This window comes from Aotus nancymaae, unplaced genomic scaffold (genome assembly GCF_030222135.1).
Source record: "Aotus nancymaae isolate 86718 unplaced genomic scaffold, 86718_ANA_hifiasm-v0.15.2.pri h1tg000062l, whole genome shotgun sequence".
In the NCBI taxonomy this organism is placed as follows: domain Eukaryota; kingdom Metazoa; phylum Chordata; class Mammalia; order Primates; family Aotidae; genus Aotus; species Aotus nancymaae.
The window spans coordinates 44,599,876-44,615,048 of NW_026988476.1; the positions used below are offsets into that span (position 1 = coordinate 44,599,876).

The following is a 15,173-nucleotide window of genomic DNA, read 5'->3' on the forward strand; positions in this document are numbered from 1 at the left end:
AGGAAAGAACCTGGTGAAAATGTAATCCTTTATCACTTAGAATATTGCAACTTCCTCATCTTCACCACACAGAAACACAAAAATAATTCAGCCTCTAGCTGTTCTGCATTGTTAGATGAGTCTGCATTTTTTGTTTAAAGTACCCTGGGCTTAACAGGCCTTGCTGCTATGTTCATGTTCTTAACATGTTCAAAAACTCCTACTTCCATGATTTTAGCAGTTCATATGCACCTAATTTTTTAAAACCTTTATTTAACTTGAGTAAGAATACAATTATACAACCCATACACCACCACTGTGGAAGGAGTTAGTAAATCAGACATGTTAATCAATTATGAATTTTCCTTATGCCCTGTGAATGGACCAAAGCCTAATAACATATTGAGCCAACACAGTACACAGAATATACAAAATTATAAAATAAAAAGTATTGAAAAGAAATTGACATTTGGAGAAGGCAAACTCTAAAGAAGGCAATCTAATAAAATTAAGTGTGAACACTACAACCTGAAAAACAACAAAGTGTTGAAATGCTTTTTCTAAAACACTTTAGAATAGATATTTAATCGAGTTCACAGACACTTGGTGTGAAGGTAAACCTCCTTAATTTTTAAGGGATGACAGTAGCAAAAAAAAAAAAAATGTACTCTGTATTACTATGAAAGAACAATGTAGCCATTTACAACAGAAAACAAAATGTGGGCTAACCAAGGATTATGCTACTAACCAGTCCATATCCAACATAATCACGTAAAAAAAAAAAACAAAAATAGACATAAACCAAATATCAGACATATAAAACATGATATTCAAAGTGATTCAATTGTCCAGCCTTAAGTGAAGAAAAGCTAAGCACTTTTGCCTCTGATTTCACTATACAAGGTGCAAAGAAACCAGATCAAAAGATGGGATGTATAGGCCAGGCATGGAGCTCTCACGCCTGAATCCAGCACTCTGGGAGGCTAAGGCAGGAAAATCGCTTGAGCCCAGAAGTTCATAGAGACCAACCTAAGCAACATAGCAAGACGGTCTCTACATAAAATTTAAAAAATAGGGCCAGGCGCGGTGGCCCACACCTGTAATTCCAGCACTTTTGGAGGCCAAGGAGGGTGGATCACAAGGTCAGGAGATCAAGATCATCCTGGCCATCATGGTGAAACCCCATCTCTATTAAAAATACAAAAATCAGCCAGGCATAGTGGTGTGTGCCTATAATTCCAGCTACTCAGGAGGATGAGGCAGGAGAATCGCTTGAACCCGGGAGGTGGAGGACGCAGTGAGCTGAGACTGTGCCACTGCACTCCAGCCTGGGTGACACAGCAAGACTCTGTCTCAAAAAAAAAAAAAAAAAAAAAAAAAATTCAAGTTAGGCCGAGTGCAGTGGTTCACACCTGTAATACCAGCACTTTGGGTAATCCCAGCACTTGAGGAGGCCGAGGCGGATGAATCACTTGAAGCCAGGAGTTCAAGACCAGCTTGGCCAATGTGGCAAAACCCAATCTCTACTAAAAATACAAAAATTAGCCTGGCATGGTGGCACATGTCTGTAATTCCAGCTACTCAGAGGCCGAGGCAGAATAATGCTTGAACCTGGGAGGCAGAGGTTGCAGTGAGCCAAGACTGTGCCACCATACTCCAGCCAGGACAATAGAGCGAGACTCTGTCTAAAAAAAAAAAAAAAATATCAGCGAGGCCTGGTGGCATGTGTCTGTGGCCCCAGCTACTTAGGAGGCTGGGTTGGGAGGATCACTAGAGCCCAGGAGGTCAAGGCTACAGTGAGCCATGATCACACACTACTGCACTCCAGCCTGGGTGATAGAGCCAGACATCATCTACAGAAAATAAAATGTGATGTACAAATGCTACGAATTGTCAAATTTGGTTTTTTTTCCAGTCCAACTAATTCATTTCTTGTCCCTATTCTCCAAATACTTTACTCTTTCATACAGTCTGCAGATGCAGCAATAGGGACTCTGCTTTTTACTGCTGTTGATTGTTTTTTCTTTTCTTTTCTTTTCTTTCTTTTTTTTTGAGACAGTCTTATTTTGTCACCTAGGCTGGAGTGCAGTGGTGCGATCTCAGCTCACTGCAACTTCTGCCTTAGCTTCCCAAATAGTCGGGATTACAGGCGCCTGCCACCATGCCCGGCTAATTTTTCTATTTTTAGTAGAGGCAGGGTTGTGCCATGTTGGCCAGGTTGGTCTCCAACTTCTGACTCAGGCGATCTGCCCACCTCGGCCTCCCAAAGTGCTGGGATTACAGGCGTGAGCCACCGCACTAGGCCCTTATTTTCTTTTTAAAGTAATATGCATAGCATTCATAACTGGAATTGTTGCATTTTTCTTTTGCATGGGGGTGGGGAACTTTCCACTAGAAAGTGAAAAAAAGGGTATAACTTGAAAAATACAGTAAAGTACAAGAAAAAATCATTTGTAGTGACTAATCACTTTTATAACTATGACTATCCTTTCCTTTCTTTTTCTTTTTTTTTAAGACAGATTCTTCCTCGGTCATCCAGGATGGAGTGCTATGGCCGAATCTTGGCTCCCTGCAAACTCCGCCTCCCCAGTTCAAGTAATTCTCCTGCCTCAGCCTCCGGAATAGCTGGAATTACAGGCACACACCACCAAGCCCAACCAATTTTTGTATTTTTAGTGGAGACGGGGTTTTACCATGTTGGCTAGGCTGGTCTCAAACTCCTCACCTCAGGTGATCCACCTGCATGGGCCTCCAAAGTGCTAGCATTACCGGCGTGAGCTATAGGGCCTGGCCCTTTAAGTCATTTCTAATAGAGGTATATAGAGGTATGTTCACTTTTTGTTCCACGGTTGACTTTCAAAACTGCAATTACACTATTTTCCAACCTGTTTTCATTTAAGAACGTGTACTTCTATACCTTTAAATTGTATTTGGGCTGATTTTTAATAGCTTTTTTGAATGAAATTCCATCCTTAGTGTAAAAGGGTTTAAAATTATGAATTAAAACAATACCCCCAACATCTCCATCTCTTCCTCTATACCACCTGAGCTCAGAAAAGAATAGTAAACCATCCACACTGGATGTGTGTGATAAATATCCAGAGACATGTAGCGCCTAATATGATTCTAATCTTAAGCCAAAGATACGATGAGTTTATAGTGATATTTCAAGCACTATCCTGCAGATTGGAGGAGACAAATATAAAATTCGTAGTACTATAGTCCGCTATTCTAGCTACAAGAAAGCCCCACTGTGTTTTTCAATAAACGTAGAACAGAACAGTGCAAATTTCACCACTCAACAAAATACCTTACTTGGTGCTCCCAACAGCGCTAAACATAAACAAGTAACGCATACAAGGCACCGCATGGGACAGCTGCTACTGAGGACAAATCGATCAGGAAGACCAAAGCCTAAAGGAGGCCAGTGGAGCGAGAGAAGGGTATGGAGGGGTATTTCATCATCTTCAAGCCGGCGTGCGAACAGAAGTCTCCGGGCATTATTTAATATTTAATCTTTCTATTCCTGACATCACGGGATCTCAAACGTCACCAAAAGACAGGCTGGCATTAAACCCGGCAGGGTGACGCACATAACGTCTTACCATATGGATTTTCATCAGTCCAAACCGACAAGCACTCTCAAGCCTGCCCAGTGAAGGAAGGCGGGTGCTCCAGGCCGTCAACTCTCCCAACCCTGGCGCACAAGGTATTGCACACAGGGTTTGGAGGCTGCAAGACCACCGGACCAGACGCCCTAAGGGCCAGCTCGGGCCTCCGGGGCTGTGGACTCGCGCGCGGCCCGAGGAGGTCGCCCGTGCGGCCGCGGACGCCAGGCGTCAAGTCCCCGCCTGAGCAGCCCCCGCCTAGGAGGCGGACCCCGCCACCGCTCCTCGACTGAACTGAGGGTGTCAACTAGGGACGCCGACAGTCGGCGCAAACCCCCTCTCAGGGGTCGAAGCCCGCCCAGTACCGTACCTGAAGGGGCAGCGCCACCTCCGCCAGATTGCGCAAGCTGCCCCACCGGCGGCGGTCACAGCTCGGGTGCCAATGACGCCTCTTATAAAAACAACAACCTGCTCGCAGGCGTCCGTAGCCGGCAGGCGGTGTCCTGCTGGGCGCCGCAGGGCATGCCGGGACGCGTAGTCCCGCTTGCGCCTCCTGCCGGGCAGCGACGATGAGAAGAACTACGACTCCCGGAAAGGAGCGCAGGCCGCCGCTGGGCGGCTGCAGGAAGCTGAGCCAGGCGGCCGCAGATCCCCACAACATCCGGGAGCCGGTGACCGCGGCCAGTTGCTATGGATACGAGTTGCCACCTCCAGAAAGGATTCGTGGTTTCGCCAGGGAAAACAGCTCCCTGGATTAAATGGATAGGTTTACACATCCTGATCCACCCAACTATTCATCTTCTATTTGCTGCTTTCATTGGGTGCAGTTAAAAGGCCACGTCCCTGGGCGTTCACCGGCTTTTTTGCCATCTGCTGCATGAAAACCGTTTTTGCCGAAAACATTACCAAAGAAGATAGTGAAAATGACAGACCACGACTGGGTAAGTTTAGGCAGAGGGCTAGATGTTTGGGAATGTTGGTATTCGTTGATATAATTTGAGGCACCACTTACTCCTACCACCCCCAAACCCCCGACCCCGGAAAAACACCTTAAAAGGCAGCTACTGAGCTTTTACACTTAACCTGTAAATGCACGTTTCATTAAGTCCAAATAGCCTCTGAAGGTGTAAAGACCATCGGGATTGTCATGCACTCATACCCTACTGCAAACTGTCCAGTGATGGTTTTGAACAAGAAAAACGTACTTTGTTAATTGTACACTTATTTAAATTGCACTCTGTCAAAGAAGGGAGTTTTTTTGAAAAGGGATATGGTGGCCGGGCTTGGGGTCTCACACCTGTAATCCCAGCACTTTGGGAGGCCAAGGCAGGCGGATCACCTGAGGTCAGGAGTTGGCGACCAACCTCACCTACATGGTGAAACTACTAAATACCAACAATTAGCCGAGAGTGGTGGCATGCCCCTGTAATCCCAGCTACTTAGGAGGCTGAGGCAGGAGAATTGCTTGAACCTGGGAGGCTGAGGTTACGGTGAGCCAAGATCACACCATTGAACTCCAGGCTGGGCAACAACAGAGAAACTCCGTCTCAAAAGAAAAAAAAGAGATATGGTACATTTATATTCACTGTTTTCAGAAGCAATGAAAAGCTTAGGTTTCATTTTCTGTCCCCTAATTGTGATAAAAGTAAATAAATAAATGAAAAAAATAAATGATAAAGGAAAACATTAACAAGGAAGATGGTGGGCCTGAGCAGAGACAAGAGTGCCTCAAAATCAGACCTTTTTTATTTTTGATTTTTGCTTCTGTATTAACTATACTTAACATCAACAGTGACATCAAAAAAATCTATAATTACAGCTTCTGCAATGGTCATTATCAGTGGCTTGTTTTCATTTATCTTTATAAGCGTCTATGTGTCTATACTGAAGGACTTTGAAAAGTCATAGTGGTCTGGCCTTCTCTAACTCAAACTGAAAATTACATTACTAAGAAAGCTAATACCAGCTACTGGTAGATTTTTATACCTTTCAAGGCACTGTCACAGGCCAATTTTAAGATTTAATTTCTTCTGAAAAAATCATTTACACTTTTAATTAACCTTTTTTATCATTTAAGTAAAGAGTTGTTGACATATGTGGCAGAGAATTTAAAATCATCCTTTTATTATTCTTTGTACTGGCTGTTTGTTGCATTCTTAACTGTAGTCAGTTTGAACTCCAATTTTACGAATATCATGTTTGAAGAGGGTGAAACCCAAATAAGAAAACTGCAGTGGGGCTGGGCGTGGTGGCTCACCCCTGTAATCCCAGCACTTTGGAAGGCCAAGGCAGGCACATCACGAGGTCAGGAGATCGAGATTATCCTGGCCAACATGGTGAAACCCCGTCTCTACTAAAAATACAAAATTAGCCAGGTGTCCTGGCGCATGCCTGTAATCCCAGCTACTCGGGAGGCTGAGGCAAGAGAATCACTTGAACATGGGAGGCGGAGGTTGCAGTGAGCTGAGATTGCACCACTGCACTCGAGCCTGGGCAACAAGAGTGAAACCCTGTCTCAAAAAAAAAAAAAAAAAGAAAAGAAAAGAAAAAGAAAAAGAGAATCCCCAGTTTATAATTATTCTGAGATAATTATACCAGGGCTGGGTGAATATTTATCTTACATCAATGTAAGGTTGAGGAAAAAACTTAACTATTTAAGAAAAGAAACTATTTTTGAGTACTTTTATTAGTATTTTTGGCATTAGCATTATAATTAAAATTAACATCCATCTAAATCAGTACACATTTCAGTTCTTTTGTAAGTAATGCTGTGAATTAAAATTTTCTACAATAAAGTTTCTTACGATAGAATTCAACATCAAAATTTCAGGATTCAGTCATGACATTTTTAGAGTTTTTCATAAAGTTTAATTTTTTTAAACATTGTTATATTTTTGAGACCAGTCTTACTCTGTGGCCAAGCTGGAGTGCAGTGTCTCGATCTCAGATCTCAGCTCACCGTGACCTCTGCCTCCCATGTTCAAGTGATTCTCCTGCCTCAGCCTCCCAAGTAGATGAGACTATAGGCATGTGCCACCACACCCATCTAATTTTTGTATTTTTAGTAGAGACGGGGTCTCACCATGTTGGCCAGGGTAGCCTCCATCTCTTGACCTCATGATCCGCCCGTCTCAGCCTCCCAAAGTACTAGGATTACAAGTGTGAACCACCAGTCCAGGCCTAAACATTGTTATATTAATGTATCAGGCCATCATCAATGCTAAGTGCTTTTCAGTGCCAAAATTATGTTTCATCTATATTAAAAAATTACATATATTTATTTGATTTACATATTACATTGTAGTAAATGGCACCATTATCTACGCAAGTGTTTGTCCAGGAAACTGGAAGTTATCCTAGATCTGTCCCTTTTCTTCACCATCCACCTCCAATCAATCATGAGATCTTGTGAATTCTACTTCCAAAATACGTTTCAAATTTGCTCCATTGGCCGGTCACTGTGGTTCACGCCTGTAATCCCAGCAATTTGGGATGCTGAGGCAGGAAAATTGCTTGAACCTGGGAGGCAGAGGTTGCAGTGATCCGAGATATTGCCATTGCACTCCAGCCTGGATGACAGAGCGAGGCTCTGTGTCAAAAAACCAAACCAAACAAAACAAAAACAAATTTGTTCCATCTCCATGTTACCACCTAGTATATACTGTCATCATTACTCATGGACTACTAAGTTCCTCACCACATTCACAAAGACCCTAACAACACCAAAGTAATTTTACTAGAATTATATCATGTCACATCTCTGCTTAAAACCCTTCAATAGTTTTCCACTGCTTTTACGATACTCAGATTTTAAACATAGTCAACAAGACCCTGAGAGATCTGACCCCCTGGCTGTTTATTTCTGATCTCTTGACATTTTCACCCTAACTTATTTGACTTTTGCCATACTTTGTCCCCACCTCTATCTTTTACTTCCCTGCCTTATAGTCAGTGTCAGATTGAATGGTATCTCAGTGGAATGGCTTTCCCTAACCCCCAACACTAGATTAGAACTCCCATTCTGTCTTCATTACTATGTTGTATTTTTTTCTTCATAGCAATTATCACAATTTTAATTATTCTGTTAGCTGCGTAATTAGTTGCTTAATGGCTGCCACATACCCAGGATAACCCTGGGTGTTTATCTTGTTCCTTTCTCACTCTAAAGTCAAGCTGTACTTCCTCTTCCAGCTATGACTTTTACACATTTTCTCTATGATTTACAGATTTTAAAATACTCATAGTTCTAGTACAGAATGTTTAAAAAGCTACTTTATGCAAATGTGTGACAAGTTTGCTCTGTACAGGTGTATATGATTTTATGCGTGGTCTTCAATGCCCTCAAGAGAACAGAATTCCTGAAATAGGGAAGTGGGTGAGACTAGGTTTAGTTTTATTTTTTTCAGAACTTTATAATTGAGAATGATTTTGTGTGCTTATCTTTTAGGACAAGAAAAGTACTTCACCTTCAAATTCAGACACAGAAATGAAATCTGAACAACTGCCTCCTTGTGTGAACCCTGGCAATCCTGTGTTTTCATGTATGTTGGATCCAAAGACACTCCAGACAGCCACCTCACTATCAAAACCTCAGATGATTATGTACAAAACCAATTCAAGTCATTATGGTGAATTTCTACCTATCCCACAGTTTTTCCCCTGCAATTATACTCCAAAGGAGCAAGTATTTTCAAGCCATATCAGAGCAACTGGATTTTATCAAAATAACACTCTAAATACTGCACCTGACAGAACCAGAACCCTTGATTTTCCTAATTTTCAACACACTCTATGAAAATATATTCCTTTGTATATTTAAGAGAAAATATACTCGGGAAAAATGAGTTTTAAATCTAAGGGTAGAATACCTAATTAAGAAGATAAAAAGTTTTGAATCATTTTTAAAAATAAGTTAAATAAAGTATTTCAACTGATAGCTGCATGACAATGACTTTTTAAATAAAAATATGTTCAAAATAGCAAAATAAAAGGTAGAAAGTAGTGTATGTAATCCAAAAGCTTCAAAAAGTTTTCATATTTTATTTACTTATCTATTGAGTCTACGTATCAAGACAAAGGAACACAGGAGCAGTAAGAAGAAACATTGATTTAAGGAAGATTCTGACCAACAATTTCATGCTTTTATTTTTTATTTTTGGAGACAGGGTTTCATCCTGTCACCCAAGCTGGAGTGATCATGGCATGATCATGATTCACTGCAACCTTGAACTCCTGGGCTCAAGCCATCCCCCACCTCTGAGTCTCAAATAGCTGAGACTATAGGCACGCAGCACCATGCCCCCAGCTAATTGTGTGTGTGTGTGTGTGTGTGTGTGTGTGTGTGTGTAGACAGAGTCTCACTGTGTGTTTGTGCCTGTCTTCAAGCAGTCAAGCCATCGCCCACCTCAGCCTCTCAACTAGCTGGGACTACAGGCATGCACCACTATGCCCTCAGGTAATTTGTGTGTGTGTGTATGTGTAGACAGAGTCTCACTGTGTTACCCAGACTGATCTCAAACTCCTATCCTCAAGCAGTCAACCTGCCTCAGCCTCTCAAAGTATTGGGATTGTACAGGAATGAGCCACGCTGCCCGGCCAATTTTCCACTTTTTAAACATAATGTTAATTCCCACTGCTAGGCTGGTAGAAGAGAGAACTTGTAATTTATTGATTCATTTAGCAAATATTTTTTGAATCCTTACTGTTGGCAGATTGTACTATTCAAACAGAAATAAAGAAATAAAAGACAGTGACTTTTATTGTTTTAATTAACAATATTGGCCAGAAACGGTGGCTAACTCCTGTAATCCCAGCACTCTGGGAGGCCGAGGCGGGTGGACCACCTGAAGTCAGGAGTTCAAGACCAGCCTGGCCAACATGGTGAAACCCCAAAAAAATCAGCTGGGTGTAGTGGTGGGCGCCTGTAATCCCAGCTACTTAAGGAGGCTGAGGCAGGAGAATCGCTTGAACCCAGGAGACAGAGGTTGCAGTGAGCCAAGATCGTGTCATTGCACTCCAGCGTGGGTGACAAAAGAGTGAAACTCTGTCTCAAAAAAATAATAATAATAATATTTTGGGAGAATGAGATTAGCAAATTAATATGTAATAATTTATGTAATGTAAAGTACGCAGTATGCACAGGCTTTTCAGATAGAGACAGAATTGCTCAAATTAAGACCAGCGAGATCAGGAGAAGGATCCTGGAAAAGATAAAGGAAGGCTGTTCTGGCAGAAGAAACTACATGGATAAAAGTACAAAGATGTGAGGTAATGTGGTATATTTTCATAAATGCAATTAATTTGATGTATCTTTAACAGTGTGTGAGCAGTGGTAGGTAACAGGCTATACAATTTTTTAAGATCTGTGATTCCACTGTACACACAGATTTATTTCAGCTGCCACCTCGGAATCCCAAAGTGCTAGGATTACAGGTGTGAGCCACTGCACCCAGCCTAAATCATAACTTTTAATCTGTGGCTAATGTTAGTCCTACAAAGACAATTTATTCCCCAGGCAAGAAAGAGGTCTGCTTTGGGAAAGGGCTGTTACTTTCTTTGTTTAAACTATAAAGTAAGTTTTTTTTTTTCTCAAGACAGAGTCTTGCTCTTTTACCCAGGCTAGAGTGCAATGGCATGATCTCGGCTCACTGCAACCTCCACCTCCTAGGGTCAAGCAATTCTCCCGTCTCAGCCTCCTGAGTAGCTGGGATTATAGGCTTGTGCCACCACACCCGGCTCATTTTTTATATTTTTAGTAGAGACAGGGTTTCACCCTGTTGGCCAGGCTGGTATCAAACTTCTGACCTTCTGATCTGCCTGCCTCAGCCTCCCAAAGTGCTGGGATTACAGGCGTGAGTCACCTCACCCATTACTTAGAAGTTAGTTCAGCCTATGCCCAGGAATGAACAAGGACAGCTTGGAGGTTAAAAGCAAGATAAATTCAGTTAAATCTCTTTCATTGTCTTAATAATAATTTTGCAAAGGTAGTTTTATTCTGCCACATCTAGCAGTATCTCCTCTAAATCTTTATATAAGATGCTGCTTGATTCATGAGTCACTGATAAAAAGCCAATTATATCTTTAAATTTGTGGGGCCGGGCATAGGGGCTCAAGCCTGTAGTCCCAGCACTTTGGGAGGCCAAGGCGAGCAAATCACTTGAGGCCATGAGTTCCAGACCAGCCTGACCAAAACGGTGAAACCCTGTCTCTACTAAAAATACAAAAATTAGCTGGATGTGGTGGTACACACCTATGAGCCCAGCTTCTTCAGAGGCTAAGGCAAGAGAATTACTTGAACCCAGGAGATGGAGGTTGCAGTGAGCCAAGATCACACAACTGCACTAAAGCCTGGGTGACAGAGCAAGACTCCATCAATCAATCAATCAATCAATCAATCAATCAATAAAAATACTGTCTTTCGACTGAAGGAAAAAATAAGCATTTCTAATAAAATGCTTAAGCACTTTAAAAAGTTTTCGTTTTGTTGTTTGTTTGTTGAGAAGGAGTCTCACTCTATTACCTGAGCTGGAGTGCAGTTTCACCATGTTGGCCAGGCTAGTCTTGAACTCCTGACTCCAAGTGATCCACCAACCTTGGCCTCCCAAAGTGCTGGGATTACAGGCATAAGCCACCAGGCCCAGCAGAGATAAAGATTTATTTTGGGAAATGAGTTACCCATCAATCCTAGTTGACTGTAAAGTGAATATCATCAAGAGGTTAGTGCATGTAAGGAAATACTCTTTTTCAAATTGTGGTTTAACAATGACTATTTCCTGTTTCTATAAAGCATCCATTATAAAAATGCACTAGCACCTTTTTTGTGTGTGTGCAATATTGTGATATAGCCTTGACATTTGCTCATAATTAAATTTGTTTAAGTCTTCTTTAATAAATGTGTACACCGTGTATGGTAATCACAATAGTGGAAGATTAAAGGTCTTTTCAGTTTACATTTCTGTAACAGCTACATTTTATTTATTATCCATTTGGTATATGGAAATTAATTTCAATCAAATAATTAAATTTTCATTGCCTAAGTAGAAATTTTTTTTTTTTTTTGAGATTGAGTCTCACTCTGTCACCCAGGCTGGAGTGCAGTGGCATGATCTCTCCTCACTGCAACCTCCACCTTCTGGGTTCAAGGAAATCTCCTGCCTCAGCCTCCTGTGTAGCTGGGACTACAGGTGTGCACCACCATGACCAGGTACTTTTTGTATATTTAGTAGAGATGAGGTTTTACCATATTGGCCAGGCAGATCTTGAACTCCTGACCTCGTGATCCTCCCACTTCAGCATACCAAAGTGCTAGGATTACAGGTGTGAGCCACCTCATCCAGCCGAAAATTTTTTTTAAATTAAATTGGCCTTATTTAAAAAATCAGGCTGGGCGCTGTGACTCATGCCTGTGATCCTAGCCCTTTGGGAGGCTAAGGCGGGTGGATCACCTGAGGTCAGGAGTTCGAGACCAGCCTGGTCAACATGGAGAAACCCCATCTCTACTAAAAATACAAAATTAGCCAGGCATGGTGGCGCACACTTGTAATCCCAGCTACTCAGGAGGCTGAGGCAGGAGAATTGCTTGGACCCGGGTGGCAGAGGTTGCAGTGAGCCGAGATAGCACCATTGCACTCCAGCCTGGGCGACAAGCACGAGACTCCATCTCAAAAAAAAAAAAAAAAAAATCAAAGGACTCACACAACAATTTGTGGTATCAGATGATCAGATAGTATAAATATTCATCCCAGCTTTGTTTTCTTCTTTTTTTTTTGAGACGGAGTCTCACTCTGTTGCCTGGGCTGGAGTGTAGTAATGCCATGTCAGCTCACTGAAACCTCTGCATCCTGGTTCAAGCAATTCTCCTGCCACAGCCACCCAAGCAGCTGGGACTACAGGTGTGCACCACCATGCCCAGCTACATTTTGTATTTTTAATGGAAACAGGGTTTCGCCATGTTGGCCAGGCTGGTCTCAAACTCCTGACCTCAGGTGATCTGCCCACCTTGGTTTGAAAAAAAAAAATGGCTAGGCATGGTGGCTCACACCTGTAATCCCAGCTCTTTGGGAGGCAGAGGCAGGCAGATCACCTGAGGTCAGAAGCTCAAGACCAGCCTGACCAACATGGCAAAACCCTGTCTCTACTAAAAATACAAAAATTAGCCGGGTGTGGTGGCAGGTGCCTATAATCCCAGCATCTCTGGAGGCTGAGGCAGGAGAATCGCTTGAACCTGGTAGGTGGAGGTTGCAGTGAGCCAATATCACACCACTGTACTCCAGCCTGGACAACAGAGGGAGACTCGGTTTCAAATTAAAAAAGAAAAAGCCAGGTGCAGTGGCTCACACCTGTAATCTCAGCATTTTGGGAGGCCAAAGCAGGTGAATCACTGAGGTCAGGAGTTCAAGACCAGCCTGACCTACATGGTGAAACACTGTCTTTAATAAAAATACAAAAATTAGTTGGGCTTGGTTGCAGGTGCCTATAATCTCAGCTACTAGGGAGGCTGAGGCAGGAGAACTGTTTGAACCTGGGGAGAGGAGGCTGCAGCGAGCCAAGATCCAGACATTGCATTCCAGCCTGGGCAACAGGGACTCCATCTCCAAAAAAAAAAATAAAATCATTTTAAAATCTAATCAGAGAATTACAATAACTACATGAAAAAGTGAAGTTGTGCTCTTGTGCTTAACGCTTGCGTAATCACAGTGATACAACACAGATGTTGGTGCAATCCAATGCCAATACCATAATATACCAGGTTAATATCTAATGCTTTGCTGTCTTTTTTTCCCCCCTTGTCTACTTGGAGATATTAGAAAACTATTTCACTAAAAAAATATATCTGCACCAGACAGTGTTATGAAATATGATCAGTTTTCAGGAACACAGCCTATAACTGAAGTTGAAGATAAGGTTTTCTAAACAGTGGTTTTATACCAGGTTGAACTGATCTAATCTTGAACAACAGTTATTAGAGAAGTATTAAAGAAAAAATAAGGTTCTGTGTATTTGGAAACTAACAGAAAACCTATCAATATTTATTATACCAAAGTCAACCACTCTGTCAATTAAATGGTATATTTAATACAAACAAAAATACTTTATAAACAATCTTTTATTTTAAAATTCTACCTTGTTAAAAATTAATCAGTAAGTGTCCTGGCAACTATAGCAAAATATATTTTGTTACAAGAGCAAGCTTAATTCAGTAACACAAAAATGTGTAAGTATGTATTTTTGTGTTTTTTTTGAGACAGAGTCTTGCTCTGTCACCAGGCTGGAGTGCAGTGGCAGGATCTATGCTCACTGCAAACTCCACCTCCCGGGTTTAAGAGATTCTTCTGCCTCAGCCTCCTGAGTAGCTGGACCTACAGACATGCACCACCATGTCCAGCTAAGTTCTATATTTTTAGTAGAGATGGGGTTTTACCATGTTGGCCAAGATGGTCTCGATCTCTTGACCTCATGATCTGCCTGCCTCGGCCTCCCAAAGTGCTGGAATTACAGGTGTGAGCCACTGCACCCAGCCAGATAAGTATGTATTAACATGAAGAAATAAGGAATTAAAATAGATTATTCTTATTTAGATTTACTTATTCAGGAATGATTCAACTCACAGTTTATTTTCTATAGACTTATAATATTTTGCCCTCTACAGCTCTACAGAACTAGAATACTAAACAGAAAGCGATTCTGTACAATCGACCATTATATGTACAAAGATTCCTAATGCCTCCAGGTATTTTTAAAAAACTTATAACAATACTTAGTTGCTTGTAATAGTCATTAAGATTTTAGTTCTGTTCCTTGAATTACATTCCGAATCTTCTCAGCATCAATTTGTACAATTCTGTCGGATGGATCAATCTTAAGTGCCGCTTCATAATCCTGTAGGCCTATGTTTACATAGCAAGATGATGAATAAAAGAAATACTTTATTAGTACCTCTCTTATCTAGACAATAGCTATTTAAAAAAAACAAACACTAGCAGCATAGTTCAGGACAAGTACCAAGTTTTAAATTAGATTCCCATCTTTACACACATAGTAGTATCTCTATAAGACTGCAGAAATATTTCAGTGATTTGGGGAATTATTATTTTCTTCAATATTCTGTAAGCAACAGTTATTTTGAATTCAAGCATAAATAAACTAACAACTTAAACTCATTATAACATAAACAGGAGGCTGAGGCAGGAAAACTGCTTGAACCCAGGAGGTGGAGGTTGCCGTAAGCCAAGATGGCGCCACTGCACTCCAGCCTGGGTGACAGAGTGAGACTCTATCTCAAATAAATAAATAAATAATTTTTGTAGACTCAAACCATACTTTATTCATAGACTAGAATGTGGTATAAGCTTTTTTCTGTAGCTATAATAGGTACAGAATTCCTTTGAGAAAAAAATGGTTTAAAATGAAAGCTCTATCTACTGCTTGTTAAAAGGACACTCATTCCTGTAATCCCAGCACTTGGGGAGGCTGAGGCGGGAGGATCACGAGATCAGGAGTTTGAGACCAGCCTGACGAACATGGTGAAATCCCATCTCTTTTAAACGTACGAAAATTAGCTATGCATGGTGGCACACACCTGTAATC

At 41.5% G+C, this 15,173-nt stretch overlaps 3 protein-coding genes across 7 annotated transcripts in view; 1 reads left to right on the forward strand and 2 right to left on the reverse strand.

Moving 5' to 3' along the window:
- The window catches only part of CCPG1 (cell cycle progression 1), a 45,815-nt gene extending 41,716 nt beyond the window's left edge, over positions 1-4,099 (reverse strand). For 2 of the 4 annotated variants that reach the window (XM_012469813.3, XM_012469809.3), the window contains exon 1: positions 3,958-4,049. The gene's annotated coding sequence lies outside the window, so the exon portion shown is untranslated. Of the gene's footprint in view, positions 1-3,584; positions 3,603-3,957 lie in introns of those variants that run through there. The other 2 variants (XM_012469811.3, XM_012469810.3) reach the window with 2 other exon arrangements.
- Positions 4,100-4,234: 135 nt separating this feature from the next.
- PIERCE2 (piercer of microtubule wall 2) lies at positions 4,235-8,521 on the forward strand. The gene is made up of 2 exons (XM_012469818.3): positions 4,235-4,528; positions 8,035-8,521. Exons 1-2 carry the CDS (start codon positions 4,511-4,513, stop codon positions 8,380-8,382), a joined length of 366 nt encoding a protein of 121 aa, XP_012325241.2. The 5' UTR covers positions 4,235-4,510; the 3' UTR covers positions 8,383-8,521.
- Positions 8,522-13,045: 4,524 nt separating this feature from the next.
- DNAAF4 (dynein axonemal assembly factor 4) overlaps positions 13,046-15,173 on the reverse strand; it is a 59,778-nt gene continuing 57,650 nt past the window's right edge. For both annotated transcript variants that reach the window (XM_012469817.2, XM_012469815.2), the window contains one exon: positions 13,046-14,473. In XM_012469817.2, coding sequence (XP_012325240.2) covers positions 14,390-14,473 — 84 coding nt within the window. In that variant the 3' untranslated portion in view covers positions 13,046-14,389. The remainder of the gene's footprint in view (positions 14,474-15,173) is intronic.